At 43.8% G+C, this 16,489-nt stretch overlaps 1 protein-coding gene across 2 annotated transcripts in view; it reads right to left on the bottom strand.

Moving 5' to 3' along the window:
* Positions 1–9,930: 9,930 nt before the first annotated feature.
* LOC138947697 (beta-1,3-galactosyltransferase 1-like) overlaps positions 9,931–16,489 on the bottom strand; it is a 54,201-nt gene continuing 47,642 nt past the window's right edge. For both annotated transcript variants that reach the window (XM_070319226.1, XM_070319227.1), the window contains exon 2: positions 9,931–11,810. In XM_070319226.1, coding sequence (XP_070175327.1) covers positions 10,484–11,773 — 1,290 coding nt within the window. In that variant the 5' untranslated portion in view covers positions 11,774–11,810 and the 3' untranslated portion in view covers positions 9,931–10,483. The remainder of the gene's footprint in view (positions 11,811–16,489) is intronic.

The following is a 16,489-nucleotide window of genomic DNA, read 5'->3' as shown; positions in this document are numbered from 1 at the left end:
TGTAACCTAAATATGGTAACCACAGTGATCTCCCCTGTAACGTCTTTTTGCAGAAAACTGCCAAATGACTGAACACGGAATAGACACAAAACAACTGTACTGTATTGACTAACAGAGGGATTCGGCGAAATTGGCTTCATATTGTCACTTTGATACACAGGACAGAAGTGTAAAACACACAAGCTCACACGCACATACTGAACAAACCCAGTGGTTTACATTGAATGATCCTACATACGTGAGCCGAGAGGCACTCGTGAGACTATAATAATAATCGTTCAGTCAAATCACTCGTGTGTATTATATCATGTAAATGAGGTCATGTCAAGCAAGTCTGGCAGGGACCTGGTTTTCCACTGCTTATGATGCCAAAGTCACCGAGACAAACGTCATTATAGAAAAAAAAATTGCGCTCGCTAACTACCCGCCTCGATGGATTTTTAGAACTAACACGTCACGCCACACTTTCAGAGTGACGTTTCTTTACTTTAACGTAATAGAATGCACGAGGCTTTAGAAGAGATCGAGGTTCCAAAACAAGCGTCTTCAATTTAGCTGCCTCGACTGCAGGACATTTTCAGTAAAATACACGTAAGTACAGTATGTAGGATAAACAGAATACTACATGGCTTGCTGTATCGTACCAGATTTACACTCGTTGCTTTTTCAAATAGTGAACAGCTCGCTTTCGCTCGCAGTTCAATATTTAAAAAAACCAACTCGTGTAAATCGGCTGGTACGACACAGCAAGCCATGTAGTATTCTCTATTTATGGACCATGTTGCTTTTGTGTTAAACTGTCGTGATTGTTGTTTGCTTGCTTAGTGTGCTTGCTCGTTTGTTTTTTTGTTGTTTGTTCATTAGGCTACGTTCGGGTTTTTTTCTGCTTGTTTTTTTGTCTGTATGTTGGTTTTTTTGTTTGTTAGTTAGTTCTTTTTGCTTGCTACCCGCTGCTTGATTCTTTGATTGGTTTGATACTTCGGCTGGTTGTCTCTTTAGTTGCCTCTTTATCAGTTTGGTCAACTTGTTTAATTGTATGTTCGTTGCTTCTTTACTTAGTTGCTTCTTTACTTAGTTACTTAGTTGCTTCTTTACTTCTTTCTTCTTGTCGTTCGCTGTTAGATCGTCAGTCCGGACTGCAGGGCGAAACGTGCTGTCCTCTCCAAGTCCTGGGGCCGTATAGCTTCTTTTGTAGCGCTGTCTCCTCTGGCCAGGTGGTGTCCCTCAGAGCACTGTGGTATGGACAAGCCACTTCTTTACTTAGTTGCTTCTTAGTTTGGTTGTTTCTTTCTCCGCTTAACCTTCACCGGATGTTGCTTTGGACTACACAGTGTGTGTGTGTGTGTGTGTAGCTTTGAGACATTGAGAACACTCTTAGATTGCATTCCCACGACAGAACTCTTGGGACCTTCTAAGTCTCTGCTGAAGTGGACCCTCTAATCATTCAAAGTGGGGGTCACGGGACCCTCAAGTCTCTGCTGAAGTGGACCCTCTAATCATTCAAAGTGGGGGTCACGGGACCCTCAAGTCTCTGCTGAAGTGGACCCTCCAATCATTCAAAGTGGGGGTCACGGGACCCTCAAGGTGGGGCGTCCGTGGGGAGCCCTGTCATGTATGTCACGAAAGCTCGGCGGTAGAATAATCCAGGCGAACTGGAGTGTGCGGTTTACGCGAATTATTCAAGTAATCTGTCATTTAAAGGCACAGTACGCCTCCCGTAAACCATCACAGATACAGATGCACTGCCAGGCTTTTACACACAGTACTTCTTCTTCTTCTTCTTGTCGATCACTCAGATGGAAACGCCGGTTCTCCGCGCAAATGTTGCCGTGCGCTGTAGGTCGTCCAGACTGCCATAGAGCTTCCCTTGCACCGTGGTCGCCTCCGCCCACACACAGTACAAACACCCTTTAGTTTAAACACTCACCGCTTGAGAACATCCTAGATGCCCTACGTAAAGAGCGAGCAATTTTCAAAGAATTCATTTTGCGGATTGTTTGATCAGACAATCGGACGGTGCGTTTTGGCGCTAGACCTAACTTTTAAAATCTAAATAATAAATTGACAGTTTGTTACACAAACATTCTTAAATCATAAAAGAATTCTTTTTTCATCAAGACAAGATCAGCACACTTCGAAGTTTTGAAAGTTAAAAAAAAGAAAAACTCGGAAGCAGGGTCACGCAAGGTCGTGGTTCTTGTAGCAGACGACAGTTATGCCTATTGCCAGTTCCTCTGAACAGTCAAAAGCCATCGCTAGAGTTCGTGTGAATCGCAGCCGTTTGTTGCATTTAAATCCAGAGGTACATGTACATAATAACGTGCTATTGCAGATAAGCTGACAGCAAGTCGCATTGAAATCACAAACTGACGACTACATTGTGATAAAAAGGAAACTGGATCACACGGGTTCACGATGGCTCAGGGGAAAGATAAACAACGCAAAAATAAATGCTTTGAAAATTTACGAAGGGCACCTAGGATGTTCTCAAGCGGTGTTTAAATGAAAGGGTGTTTGTACTGTGTGTAAAAGCCTGACAGTTTAACTTAACGCCCAGCCGACCACGAAGGGCCATATCAGGGCGGTGCTGCTTTGACATATAACGTGCGCCACACACAAGACAGAAGTCGCAGCACAGGCTTCATGTCTCACCCATGTCACATTATTCTGACACTGGACCAACCAGTCCAAGCACTAACCCCATAATGCCAGACGCCAGGCGGAGCAGCCACTAGATTGCCAATTTTAAAGTCTTAGGTATGACCCGGCCGGGGTTCGAACCCACGACCTCCCGATCACGGGGCGGACGCCTTACCACTAGGCCAACCGAAGCCTGACAGTATCTGTGCTGGTTTACGGGAGGCTTACTGTGCCTTTAATATTGTGAAATGCTATTGCGATTGTGTTACATAAGGTTGCTGTTTTAGATAAAGATGTCAACGTTCTGTAAACTCCTGTGAGGCGGAGTAATGCTTTAATGCTGCCAAACTAAGTAAGTACATTTCATTCAATCAAAAAAGCACTCGTTTTCCTTGAAATCTGTTTTTAGTAAATTTACAAATTTGCTTGCCCTTCAGGAAAGCAGGAATATTAGACATTTCCTGGAATTTTTAGGAAATGTACACACAAAAACGAGTGAAACAGGAAATTAACAAATTTACTGAAATTATTCAGAGATGTTGTAAATTTTCTGGTTTTAAGAATTTACTGTAACATATACAGACAGACAAATAGACAGACAGACGCGCTCACGCACACACACACACACACACACACACACACACACACACACACACACACACACACATCTCGGTGAGGACTGACCCAAACACGTAAAATGATCCAGCTGTAAAAACAAGAAAAGAGGTTTTTTTTAAATACGCCCCCCCCCCCCCCCCCCCCCCCCCCCCTTCTCTCTCTCTCTCCAAGCTCTACTCTGGCTTCGACAACTAAAAACAGATCAATATAACACTCGCAGATACGTACACACACACACACACACACACACATACGGTTCAATAGGATTCAGAGCATATTTCTAAACAATATTGCTTATTTTGCATTAAGAATCATACATGAACGAAGCGGGGCTATGTCGTGTTTAATGACAATCAATGCAAATGAACACTGCAATAGACCATTATGGGAAATAACTCCGTTGGATTTGTATGGGTTGTGGAAGAGTGAACACCTCTTGCTTTTCCTTTCAATGTTGATGCTGTTCGTCATTTGACTGTCTGTTTGTTCGTGTGTTTTTTTGTTTGAGTGTTGGTTTGTTTGCTTGCTTGTTCAATTGCTTGCGTTTCTGTTTTTCATTTATTAAAATGTTGTATTATCTAGATGTAATGACAGGTTGTAATTAAAGGCGTAGCCTTAAACCTCGATCCTTGCAATTTAAAGTTCCATCATCATCATCATCATCATCATCCACTTGTTTCCGACATACCCCTCGCTAGTGATTGGCCCCTCCAATATTTGTCCGAGTAAAAAGCAAGGGCATTCGTTCTTCACTTTACAACCTCTACAAACCCACAATTATTTTTGGAATTTGTCTAATATGAGATCAGATACATCCTCTTGATTTGAAATATACGATAACACCCGATATTGGTATGCTACAATAACTAGAACATGAAAATGACATGATTGGTGGTGATTGTTCTTTTGTGCCATGAAATTGTATAGGTAGGGGAAGGACCGCTTTTTGTTTCATGCTGATAACTAGCTTGTTTTCTTGCGAAAAAGTTTTACTTTGTGTTTGGTAGTCCTTCTCTCTAAGGTTAACCGTTTGGCCTAATTAGAGTAAAATAGCTTTGATAGACATCCAGCAAAAATTGAATACAGAAAATATCACAAATGGTCCATATTAGGAGCCTGGGCGCCTAATATGGACCAGTGGAGAGGCCTTCACGAATCACTGTAAAAAGCCCCCTATACTTCAAAATAACATGATACAACTTAGTGTGCAGGTCAGACTACTTAGAATATGCTTTAGATTTATCTGTTTTGGGTTGATGAGAGCATTATTTGAAGCACACCAGGAAACTAAAGAAGATTATCAAAAACATAGTGAAAATAAGTGAAATTATCAACTTCCACGAAAAGAAGACTATTTTATTTTTTTTTAAATCTCGAGGGCTAGTTTAATTACAGGTTATTTTCAGCAAGCTTCTTACTGAATAAATGAAAATAGCCTTTAGCTTTTATTTTCTTCGATTTGTTGAAGGTGGTCCATATTAGGGGACTCACACATACTTTGATATTTTGCTATTATTTTTTGTTTGCAGTAAAAACTCGGGGTCAACACTGCTAAAATGTAACACATACGGTCTTAGCTGTCATATATAGCAAGTTTTGTGTAATAAAAGCTTTGGCTGCGGACAGAAAGGAGTCCGTTTTAGGCGGCAAATTTAGAGTGAACGCTGCCAAAAGTGAAAATCAAAACTTGACTAAATGTAAAAAGAGAAAAAGCCTAACGGTTTTGAGGTTTGTGTTTTTGCAACTGTTTTGACATGTGCAAGCAAGTTATCCCGAGAGGATGAATACAGCGAATGAAATTGTTTTGAGCGCTCTAGTGCCGTTAGTTTGTCAGAACTGGAGGTGGTCCATATTAGGAGCCGGTCCATATTAGGAGCCCTTCCCCTAACAGTCAGGATTTCTGGGTACAACCGTTTGTTTTTGGTTACATTCAGTCAATACTTGAATGAATGATTTAACGAGGGCGGAGGGTGAGATTTGTCTCCCGAGGTGTGTGTGTTAGTGCCAGTGTGTGTGTAAAGCATATCAAAAACTGCTCAATGGATATTTATGTAGAGTGTAACCTCTTTATTCCTCCTTTATTCAGTTATTCAAAGAAAAGAGGAGTTTTTGTGCGAAAGTTTGATCGAATCCAAATCACTCAACCAGTCTACCTGCGCTGGCGATTGAATAATGCGCGGTTGTATAGTTCAGGGGAAATCAATATCTGTTAACACTTCTTGTCAGTTTCCCTGTTTTGGACTAAAATCAAGTACACAGTTATGTTGTTATTCTGCTGTGCCGGTAAATGCAGATAGTGTGTGTTCTGGTCATGTTTTGGTATCGCTTAGGAAATGTTCTTTCTTCGAATGGGACAAGCAGACGAACTTTTGCACCCGTGTTCCAACGTTAAAAACTGTATGAAGTTCAGTTTTCTGGGGCAAAATAGTGTATGAAACCGCTGTATGTTCTTTAAATTGATGCGATGTGTGCATTCGGTTGCGTGTGATATGTTTATAAAATGAAATATTGTCGAAAACTAACCGTCGGATTGCAGTCTCTTGTCCAAGCAACTCAGTTCAGAAAATTTGGAAGGGGAACTACTCTTGTCGTACGAGAGTTACTTGCCTTGGGAGTTTGCGTGCACTCATAAGAGATCTAAAGCGAGTTTCTCTGCACTGATCGTTAGATTTGGATTTAGAAAACAACCAAACTCACAGATTTTATATGGAGATTAATGTGTTCAAGCCTGTAGTTGCCAGTTTAAATGCAGTATGTTTGTATTGTTTGGTCTATGAAGTCTTATATCGCGCGCGTATCTCCAGACTCGGACTCAAGGCGCAGGGATCTATTTATGCCGTGTGAGATGGAATTTTGTACACAATACATCACGCATTCACATCGACCAGCAGATCGCAGCCATTTCGGAGCATATCCTACTTTTCACGGCCTATTATTCCAAGTCACACGGGTATTTTGGTGGACATTTTTTTTTTATCTATGCCCATACAATTTTGCCAGGAAAGACCCTTTTGTCAATCGTGGGATCTTTAACGTGCACACCCCAATGTAGTGTACACGAAGGGACCTCGGTTTTTCGTCTCATCCGAAAGACTAGCACTTGAACCCACCACCTAGGTTAGGAAAGGGGGGAGAAAATTGCTAACGCCCTGACCCAGGGTCGAACTCGCAACCTCTCGCTTCCGAGCGCAAGTGCGTTACCACTCGGCCACCCAGTCCTAGAGATGGAGCGTTCGGAACTTTTCAATCGCTAAAGTAGTTCCCTCAAAGTCTAACTCATCAACCTGTGAGCTATCGAGGATTCAGGCCCGTTGTTGGGTAAGTGATTTTGGTTGTTGGGTAAGTTACCGAAAAATAACTAGCCCTACACCTTTACAGAGAGAAAGAAGCAGAGGGGGGAATAAGAAATATTTCATGGATATTCTTGAGGGGATATTCTTGTACCGTTATTCTTCAATTTTTGAAAGGACAGTTCGACGGCGTTATATTTGGCTGTTGTCAAATGTTGAGGCGGCACTGCCATGTCACATTGTTTTCTCAATTGGTTTGGCATTTTTATTACACAATCTTTGACCTGGATTGCATTTTAAGCCTATCCCATGATACCCTAAACATTCGTTCATGAACATTGCATTCAAAATATGCCACTTTTGTCACTTTTGTAAACATCGGAATTTCAATCACACACGTGATATTGTATTTCCTATTGCCTTCTGTATCCGAAAATATATAGTGTATTTGTGTTTGATTGAAAAAGGGGCTTCAAAATCAGGAAACCGTTAAATACCCCTTTCCTTGTTTTTGAAACGAGACACTTAAAATTAATTTGTGTCTATTCCTTCATTTTCTCATTTGTTTTATGACGTTTGAAGCTCAAAATATGCTCAAATTGAAGAAGTTCGTTGAAGAGAAATTATGCTTCAACTTTCCATTTCCAAGTTCTGTACAAACAAACGAACAAACAAACAAACAACAGATTCCAACAATACATCTTCGAAAAAATCACTGCTTGCTCATGCTCTCGTTTAAATATGACACAGACATTCTCAGAGCAGAGCAAGGCAAGCTCTCTCTCATGATTACAAATACAAAGAAAAGATGGCACGCACATTTTCATCTGAATATTAATGTCATAATTTGAATAATGTTTTCATGACTTTAAGCAAAGCATGGCCCTGCATTGGAATGTGAGGAATAACAACAACCTCAATTATTGGTCAGAAAGTGGAAGAAGAGTTGTATCACATAATTCGTCACGGCTGTTCTTTCTTCTTCTCCGCCTCCCCCCGTTTCATCGCAAACAAGGCCATTCTGGTATAGACACGAAAAGTGTCGCAAGTAAACTGATAATGCTGTTAAATAAAAACAGTTCACAACCTGTACCGCAAAGAATTCTGGTCGAAGGAAATGCTTCAGAGAAAGTCAATGGCGTCAAGAGTTGAAGGCACACTCCCTCGCGTGAAAACTGTTGGGCTCACCGTCTCAGATGTGGCCAGGCTTTTGCATAGGATTAGACCATCCATCTTCTTCTTCTTCTACGTTCCCGGAGACCATCCATCAACTTGGGTCACATACCAAAATTCAACACACTGATTGCTTGCTGTGGTGAGTTGGACTTTTTTGGTTGTTGGATGAATACATTTCTCGAACAGCCGCTAGTTGTATCAAAAACAATATTTCCTCAACATGTTCCAGCAGTGCTCAGAGAGCACACAGGATGCTGATTTTTGGAATGTGCCCCAGCGCAGGGACGGTCCTATCTCATTAAAAAAAAAAACCCTGACCAGACCTGAGAGGGTGAGTCGAGGGTGAGTCGAACATGAGTTTTCACGAAAAGGAGAGTGCCTTTTAAAAGGACAGAGGATACAAATGTTAAGTCAGGGCCGGACTAGGTAAGTACTAGGGGGGGGGGGGGGGGTTACACATGGGGGTCCAGGGGGCGAAGCCCCTTGGTGAAGCTGAACGTTTTTTTATGTTTCTGGAGGGAAAGGAAGCCTCTCCTTGAACGAAAAAGGTAAATTCGACAGCAAGCTGTATAGGCAATGAAGAAGAATTGAGATTGTAAGGACTCTCCTCGGATTTCATGATGATCCAGATGCAACCCCCCCCCCCACACACACACACACACACCTCCCTCCCCCCTACAAAAAAAAACACGTTTGGGAGGTACATGCTTCAGCCAGGGGGGGGGGGGGCGCAACCCCGGCCTGTAACCCCCCCCCCCCCCCACTCCCTAGTCCGGCCCTGTTAAGGGCACGCGGAACAATTGCCTGGACGAAAGGTCAGCAGGGTTGCGCATGCACAGTTCTAAAGTTTCTCCGTCACAATCTCCGTACACAACGCATACAACACTGAATACATGACAGCACTTCATCAAACAATGCTAACAACAACACTAATGCATGTTTAAAAAAAAAAAAGGCTTTGTTGAACATAATATTCTCTTCGTTGTGTGTGCAGTTTTTGACAGAGAGAGTTCGGAACTGATTATATGCACACGCACTGGCTGTTGACATGGTGTTGGAAATTTCGTTTGTTAATTCTCTTAAGTACACGCGAAGCTGAATTTGCAACATGCTCTTTGCCAGTAATGCGTTTACACGCGGTAAACACCTACGTCAGTGGCTACGTAGGTAACTCATTGCTTTTACTGACGCAACACAAGTAGTCATTCTGTGTAATTTGGAGAGGCTGCTATTTGTAGTTTTATATGTATTGCATATCAACTGCAGCTACCCAGCAAAAGCACCACAAAAACCCTGGATTTTTTGCTTTTTTTCAGGATAGTGGTCGCTTTCCTTTACACGCTAGATTAGCCTGACTGCGCGACGGATTTGAACGAACTTTGTATGACTTGTTAGGTAAGACACCAAATAAACATTTTGGTGTAAAAAATGCAAAATATCGTTCAGTTTAAGTCGCCGTTTTGACTGTTGATGGTGAATCATGCCGTCAAAAAACGCCATTTTTGAGGGTAGGCATGGTCACGAACATGTGACGTCATGCCCAAATATTGCTCAGATTCCTGAAAGGTATTTTTGAGCAGAAGAAAGACAGATCTTAAAATACACGTTAATTTCTGACCCAAAAACTGCTGTTTAACATCTGGGGTATACCACTGAAAAAATATCCTAAACTTTTTGTGCTGAGTGTATGTGTCCAAGTGGAGGGGTGGTATTATTCCATGTAAAAGCCTGTCCTATGTAAAAGCCTGTCCTATGTAAAAGCCTGGCCAGTTCTGACAGGGTGAGCAGGATTGCTTCATGGACGCGGTTTGACTCCGAGGAGCCGAAGCTGGATGGTCAGTGTATTATGAACTCAGGGGCGGATCAGTTCATTTTATGGGGGTGGTTTCCAAAAGTATATTGTGAAGATATGGGTGTGAAGGCGCGAAGCGCCGAGCCGACGGCGCGAAGCGCCTAGCTTGCTAGGGGGGTCCGGGGGCATGCCCCCCCGGAAAATTTTGAAAAAAAGGATGCAAAATGGTGCAAGCTGGTGCATTCTGAGGATGATCATTACCAGTTCCAGGCAGCAGATTTTGTCACTGATTAATACCCACAAAATTGAAACTCAACCCAAAAAAACACACAAAAATATTTTTATTTTTTGGCTGGGGGGGGGTTTCCGGAAACCCCAGAAACCCCCCCCTCGTCCGCCCCTGAAACTACACGGACTCAGTATTCATGACTCTAGGGCCATTAACCATGTTTTACTCAGAGGAACATGAGTTGACTGACTCTGAGACGCTGATTAACATTTCAAAATGGAACTGCTCGACTACACCCAATGTCGCTTGCGCTGTATGTTTGAGTCCTTAACCGAGTTTTACGCCAATGAATCCGAGTAAACCCGTTACACTTTTTGATTGTGCATCACAGAACTGCAGACATCCAGTATTAGGGGCGGATCAGTTGCTTTGTAAGGGGGGGGTGCACTTTGAATCGAAAGTGAATGTGATGGGCGCGAAGCGCCCGAATTTGCTCGGGGGGTCCGGGGGCATGCCCCCCCGGAAAATTTTTTGGCCCAAAGAAGCAAAATGGTGCCATCTGGTACCATTTGAACTTAAAAATGGTCATAGAATCAGCTTTCCAAATTCACAATTTCCATTGATTTTGTTTTGTGCTGGAGGGGGGGGGGGGGGGTGTGCTCCGCCCCTGAGTATCACGTTGGTTCAAGGAACCTGTATTAGCAAGTCTCTAGAATAATTTTCGGTGGACATCCAGTTTCATTTACACTTTATTTGAGGGTCATGAACCTGTTTATAAAACGTTCTTTTTTCATTAGCAGTAATCTTATGCGACGTAATAGCTTTCCGAAGGACACAGATGTTAGTTTGACGCTGGTAGTTAAATCCACCGTGATGCAGGATGGGAACACCGGCCTGGCGCGCGCACAGCCCCGTGACGTAAATATCCTCCAACCAAAACACAGGCACTGCGGCTGCCGCTCGATACAACTTCAGCGCCGCCGCAGTCGTCATGGCATAGGCCGTGCCCGAAGTGTACCTCGGGTACACCTTCTCGTTGAACTGTTCGAGAGGCGTGTACCACTTGGAGTTCCTGTTCTGCTGAGGCACGGCGCCGACGAAGACGTGTCCCAAAACAAACATAGGGCGTGTCTCCGCCTCCTTCCTTAACGCTGAGAGCAGGTTGGGCACATTGATGTACATGTCATCGTCCGCCTTCATGACGAAGCGTGATCTGTTGCAGTACAGGCTCACCCACTTGAGCAGCGCTACAGATTTTAGGCTGAGGTTACGGTAGGAGTCGACAAACCCCTCCTGGACGATGTCGCCGTGAACCTGGCTCTCGTTGGTCAGGCGGGCCTGCAGGAGAGGGGAGTGGGTGGAACCCAGCAGGAACACGAGCGACGTGTTGTGGTGCACGTCGTTGGCGTAGGATCCCCAGGTGTCGCGGACGGACTGGCGGTCGTCGAAGTTGCTGACGGCGGTGATGACGACGAAGACCAGCTCCGTATCCGGCCTGCAGGCTGCGGGCTGGTTGAGGGTGAAGGGGAAGGGGTGGTGGCGGTGGGGGTCCGCCTGGACGGTCTTCGTACCATTGCTGCTAGAGTTCGACGTCCTCAGAAATGGTCTTCTTGTCCCAAGAGTCACCCCTGTGTCTGTGGAGCGATTACTGTGCTCTGACACAAGATTTCTGTTTCCTGGCAAATGTTCACCGTTCTCCGGTGCATTATCTTTATTCACTGGCACACGATTTCTGTTGACTGGCATATGATCATCATTTTTCGGCACAAGATGTCTGTTCACTGGTTCATGGTCTATGTCCACTGCCGCATGAAATCTGGTCACTGGCACATGATCTCTTGTCACTGTAGAGTCATCTCTGGTGACGGGAAACGCAGCTCTGGTCAGTGGGGCAGCGCTAGCCACCACAGGGGGTGGACGCCTCACGGCCACTGCCCCGAGGAGTGGGGTGCCCCTGAAGTAGACGACACACTGCAGGGACAGAGCGACCAGGATGACGCCCAGCACGGCTTGCATCCATTTCCTCATCCTGCTGTGGCCATAACACGCCGCCCTGCGCCGTACTCTGAAACACAACAATTGTCTAGGTTAGTTTTTAAGCTGGTGGTTCTTGGAGAGAGAGAAGAAGGGGGGTGTAAAGAGGCAGGGGGAGGGGGCGAGACAGAGAGAAAGATGGAAGGGAAGGCGAGAGAGAGAGAGAGGGGGGGGGGGCGTAAGAGAGAGAGAGGGCGTGAGAGAGAGAGAGAGAGAGAGAGAGAGAGAGAGAGAGAGAGAGAGAGAGATTAGATAGTACTGGGTACTTAGATACCGTACTTTCCGGGTTACAAGGCGCTACAGCGCATAAGGCGCACCCCCTTCTTTTTAAACAAAATTGTAATCCAGTCACCCATTGGGCGCAGGGGGCCGATAGGGCGCACCAAAATTAAAAAAGTATACCGGTAACAAACGGTCGAAGAATGAAAATAAGCCGCACATCAAAGGAAGAATACAGAGTGGAAATATGTGTGCTCTGTGTGTGCGGCGAGATCAAAGGCAGGTCCATTGTGATAGCTGGGTTGCCTTGTTTAGACACTGACCTTCTTCCCAGGGGTCAATGACCCAGTTTTTGCTATGAGAGGTGTTTCCCCTGTCATAGATCTAAGAGAGGAAACACTTCCTGCACCGGGGTCAGTGACCGAGTTTAACCTATGGGGCGGTCTCTTTGATGTCTTGAGAGGAAACTTGGCCAGGGTAGTACCTAGTAGCTGAAACATGCATTAACACAGTCGAGTACTCGTATATGGCCTTTTCTAAATCACGAGTGGCACCCTCTATCCCATGTTGGTGAACGATAAAACTATTTGAAACACACATATTGAACGAAAAATCCCCCCCTTCCCCCCCCACAAATGTGGTAACTTTCCAAAACTTACTGGTCGCTTCTTATTGAAATTGAGTAACACGCTCTATGTGCTACAGTCGTAAAAATGAAAGAGTATTGCACTACACTCATTCTGTTTGACCAGCATCAACGTAACCGCCAAACCACGAGTCAGATCACTGAATGTCTAACACGAGGTTAATGCTAAGGCCAAAAAAAAAAAATAGGTCTGTTTACGGTAACATAGGCCCAAAAAATAGGGTCGGTAGGTCGGGATTGGTTTTTTTTGTTTTTGTTTTCCAAAAAACCATATTTTTACGTTATTTTGCCAAAAAAACAAGAATTTTTTTCTTTTTCCCAAATGCCAAAAAAAAAGTCTAGGGTAGCACGAAAAAACTAGGGTCGGTCGGGTTACCGTAAACAGACCTATTTTTTTTTTTGGCCTAACAAGTCGCGTAAGGCGAAATTACTACATTTAGTCAAGCTGTCAAACTCACGGAATGAAATGTTTTAATCGTAGTACCTAGATAACCTTTGATCGTTAATTGTGATCACATTTTTTAGAACAAACATGACATGACATTAATAGGTAACATGCGCCTTGAGTCGCCTTGTGTGGTGAGATACGTGCGCGATATAAATCCTCGTAAATAAATATGTATATATTGTCAGATTCAGAATTCAATGAAGAATACGATGCAATCAATTTTGAATCGGTTTGCAAAAATTTAATTTTCATGTCAACTTTAATGAGCAAACTCGTTAATTAATTTGAAGGCCTCCAAGCTGAAATGCAATACCAAAGTCCGGCCTTCGTTGAATGAGGGCGTGACAAAGCCGCCTCAACTTTCACAATAAGCCGGATATGACGTCATCAAAGACATTTATAAAAAAAAATAAAAACGTCTGGGGATATTATACCCAGGAACTCTCATGTGAAGTTTCATGAAAATCGGTTCAGTACTTCTCTCTGAATCGCTCTACACACACACACACACACACACACACACACACACACACACACACACCACACCCTCATCTCGATTCCCCGTAAACGTTAAAACATTAAGTCATAACTTGACTAAATGTAAAAAGTAAAGAGAAACACACACACACACACACACACACACACACACAACCAAGCAGATAAAATTTGCAAAGATGTAAACCCCCCACCCACTTAAACATGCAATGTGATAAACATAAAATAGTATCAGGCACAGGCCCTTTTACCGCAGGTCTTGTGGTTAGGTATGATCGGGTAATGTGGGACTGCAATACTACCTTGCTGAGTTGTCAGGCTAAACGGCGAATAATTAATCATGCTGAATAAAGATTGAAATTGGGGGGTGCGCAATACCGCTGGGTCGGAGTTTACTCCCGAGGTAATGTGTGTGCTTTTGAGGGCTTGCCTGTTTGACGGTGTACTGGCAGCAAACGTTCAAATGTGTGTGTATGTGTGTGTCAGTCTGTGTGTCTGCATGCGTGTGTCTGTGTGTGTGTGTGTGTGTGTGTGTGTATGTGTGCATGTGTGTGTGCATCTGTGTATAGATGTGTGTGTGTGTGTATGTCAGTCTGTGTATGTGTGTGTGTGTGTATGTCAGTCTGTGTGTGTGTGTGTGTCTGTGTGTACATGCGTGTGTGTGTGTGTTAGTTTGTGTGTGTGTGTGTGTGTGTGTGTTTGTGTGTGTGTGTGTGTGTGTGTGTGTGTGTGTGTGTGTACATGCGTGTGTGTGTGTGTGTGTCAGTCTGTGTGTGTCTGTGTGTGTACGTGCGAGTGTCTCATGATCGTGCGCTGTTGTGTGTAGTAGACAAAACTCACGGAATGCAGGTTCACCGCACCGCTTTACATTTACGAAACAGAAAATGAACGCAAGGTCTCTCGGCGTTATATAAACTTGAAAGCCACTCTATATTACGTGAGATGAACTGCAGGTAAAACAATAAAAGTTTTAACATGCTTTTGAAGAATTGATAGGACCACTTTAAAATCTGTCCGTACGTATGATCTTTTCCCAGTCTGTGAATTTAGTGTGAGAACCCGTATTGTTTGTTTGTTCGTTCATGGGCTGAAACTCCCACGACTTTTACGTGTATGACCGTTTTTACCCCGCCATTTAGGCAGCCATACGCCGCTTTCGGAGGAAGCATGCTGGGTATTTTCGTGTTTAAAAATACATGAAAATGGAGGTTAGAGAAAAGTTTTAATGCCTGGGGCACGTAACAGGGAAAGACTGGGTCCCGTAACTGTCAGAAAATGGAAATAGCTTCAAAGATAAAGTCGATTTTGTGGGGCTCTGGGGCGTACACGACCCATGACGCCCGGTGAAGGTTCATTCTTAGGGACAGATGAAAGGACTTGAAAAGACAAGTTAGAATATTAATGTTTAATATCTACATAATGTTGGTCTTGTCTTTTACTGATACATGGTCGTGACATTATTTTTTTTTTAACAAGTTGCCTGTTGTTCAGTCAAAATAGTGGGTGGAACTGAGGGATAGCGTCGTTTAGCAATTTATGGGGGTAGGGAGATAGGTAAGGATCATATGCACACACAATGTCACGTTTTAAGCTGCGCAGTGCTCCATATTTATCATGAATGACTGGGCCACGTATTCACTTTAATAAATTCGGCTACTATGTTATTCTTGGAAGGTACACCAATTTGTGTACAAGCGTCTTGCCGAAAATTACTTGAAAAAAGGCACCATTTATGCAAATAATACGACCTGTTGATTCCGGAATTGTTATTTATGATTTGATAATGGTGAATAATAGTCAAAGGGATGTCTAGTATGTAGTGCAATTATTTCTTTTGGGTTCCGACTTTCCAACTGGCTCCCAGAGAATGCTCAGTCTTTATTCCACTTTTCTGAAAGGTTGCACGCTTTGACCCCCGAAAAAACACTGTTCCGCCCGGCAGATTTTAGCGGATTTTTGATATGTTATGCACACACATTCACTTAGTACAGAACAGCTGAGATCAAATTTGATTTTAATAGTTTAAGGTTGAGGCCTTTTTTCGGAGAATTTGATTGGACTACGGGGCGATTGTAGCTTCCCTTCTTCGTGTCCGATAGACAAGGACAATAAATAGTAGAGCATAGTGCAATTTCATGTTGGCATCTTCTCCACTGAAAGCTATAACCCAAAGACTGAAGACCAAAGTGCTTTACCCCACTTCTGACCCGAATCACCCCCCTCCTGCTAGGTACACGTGCACTCAAGTTAACCTCTGCTTTGACCTGTGTGCCAGGAGTCGGATGAGAGAGAGAGAGAAAGAGCGAGAGCGAGAGAGAGAGACACACACACATAGACAGAGACAGACATAGAAAGACTGAAGCGGAGAGACTCAGAGGGAGACACAGACAAAGACATACAGAGAGAGAGAGAGAGAGAGAGAGAGAGAGAGAGAGAGAGAGAGAGAGAGAGAGAGAGAGAGAGAGAGAGAGAGAGAGAGAGAGAGAGCGAAACTGATCTCGTGAGAACGGTAACAAAACGAGACATGTCACCTCTCCGAATGCATTCCAATAGATGACCGCTCCTGCGGCCATCAAAAAAACACCACAAGACACCACCACCACCTCCTCCTACCCCCTCCCCTCCACACCCTTCCTTTCTCGGCACCTCTCTAGTTATCTCTCCCACTCCGTCATATCTGTTGTTTCACGCAGCTATTACTATCATCTGCATTCATCTATTACAAGTGGCATGTATACTCCTAGGTCATTGTTTCGACTGCATACATAACAAACAAACCACCAGGAAACTGGTTTGCTTTGAACCGTCCGCACTGATGAGGAAACTACACTGACTGTGAACAAAGGCAGGTTAGTTAACCCTCAAATAAAAAAACAGGAATGGTAGGTAATTGGAACGGTTA

Source organism: Littorina saxatilis, linkage group LG14 (assembly GCF_037325665.1).
Source record: "Littorina saxatilis isolate snail1 linkage group LG14, US_GU_Lsax_2.0, whole genome shotgun sequence".
NCBI classification, from domain to species: Eukaryota; Metazoa; Mollusca; class Gastropoda; order Littorinimorpha; family Littorinidae; genus Littorina; species Littorina saxatilis.
Note: the sequence above shows the minus strand (reverse complement) of the source record. Positions and strands in the feature narration are given on the sequence as shown.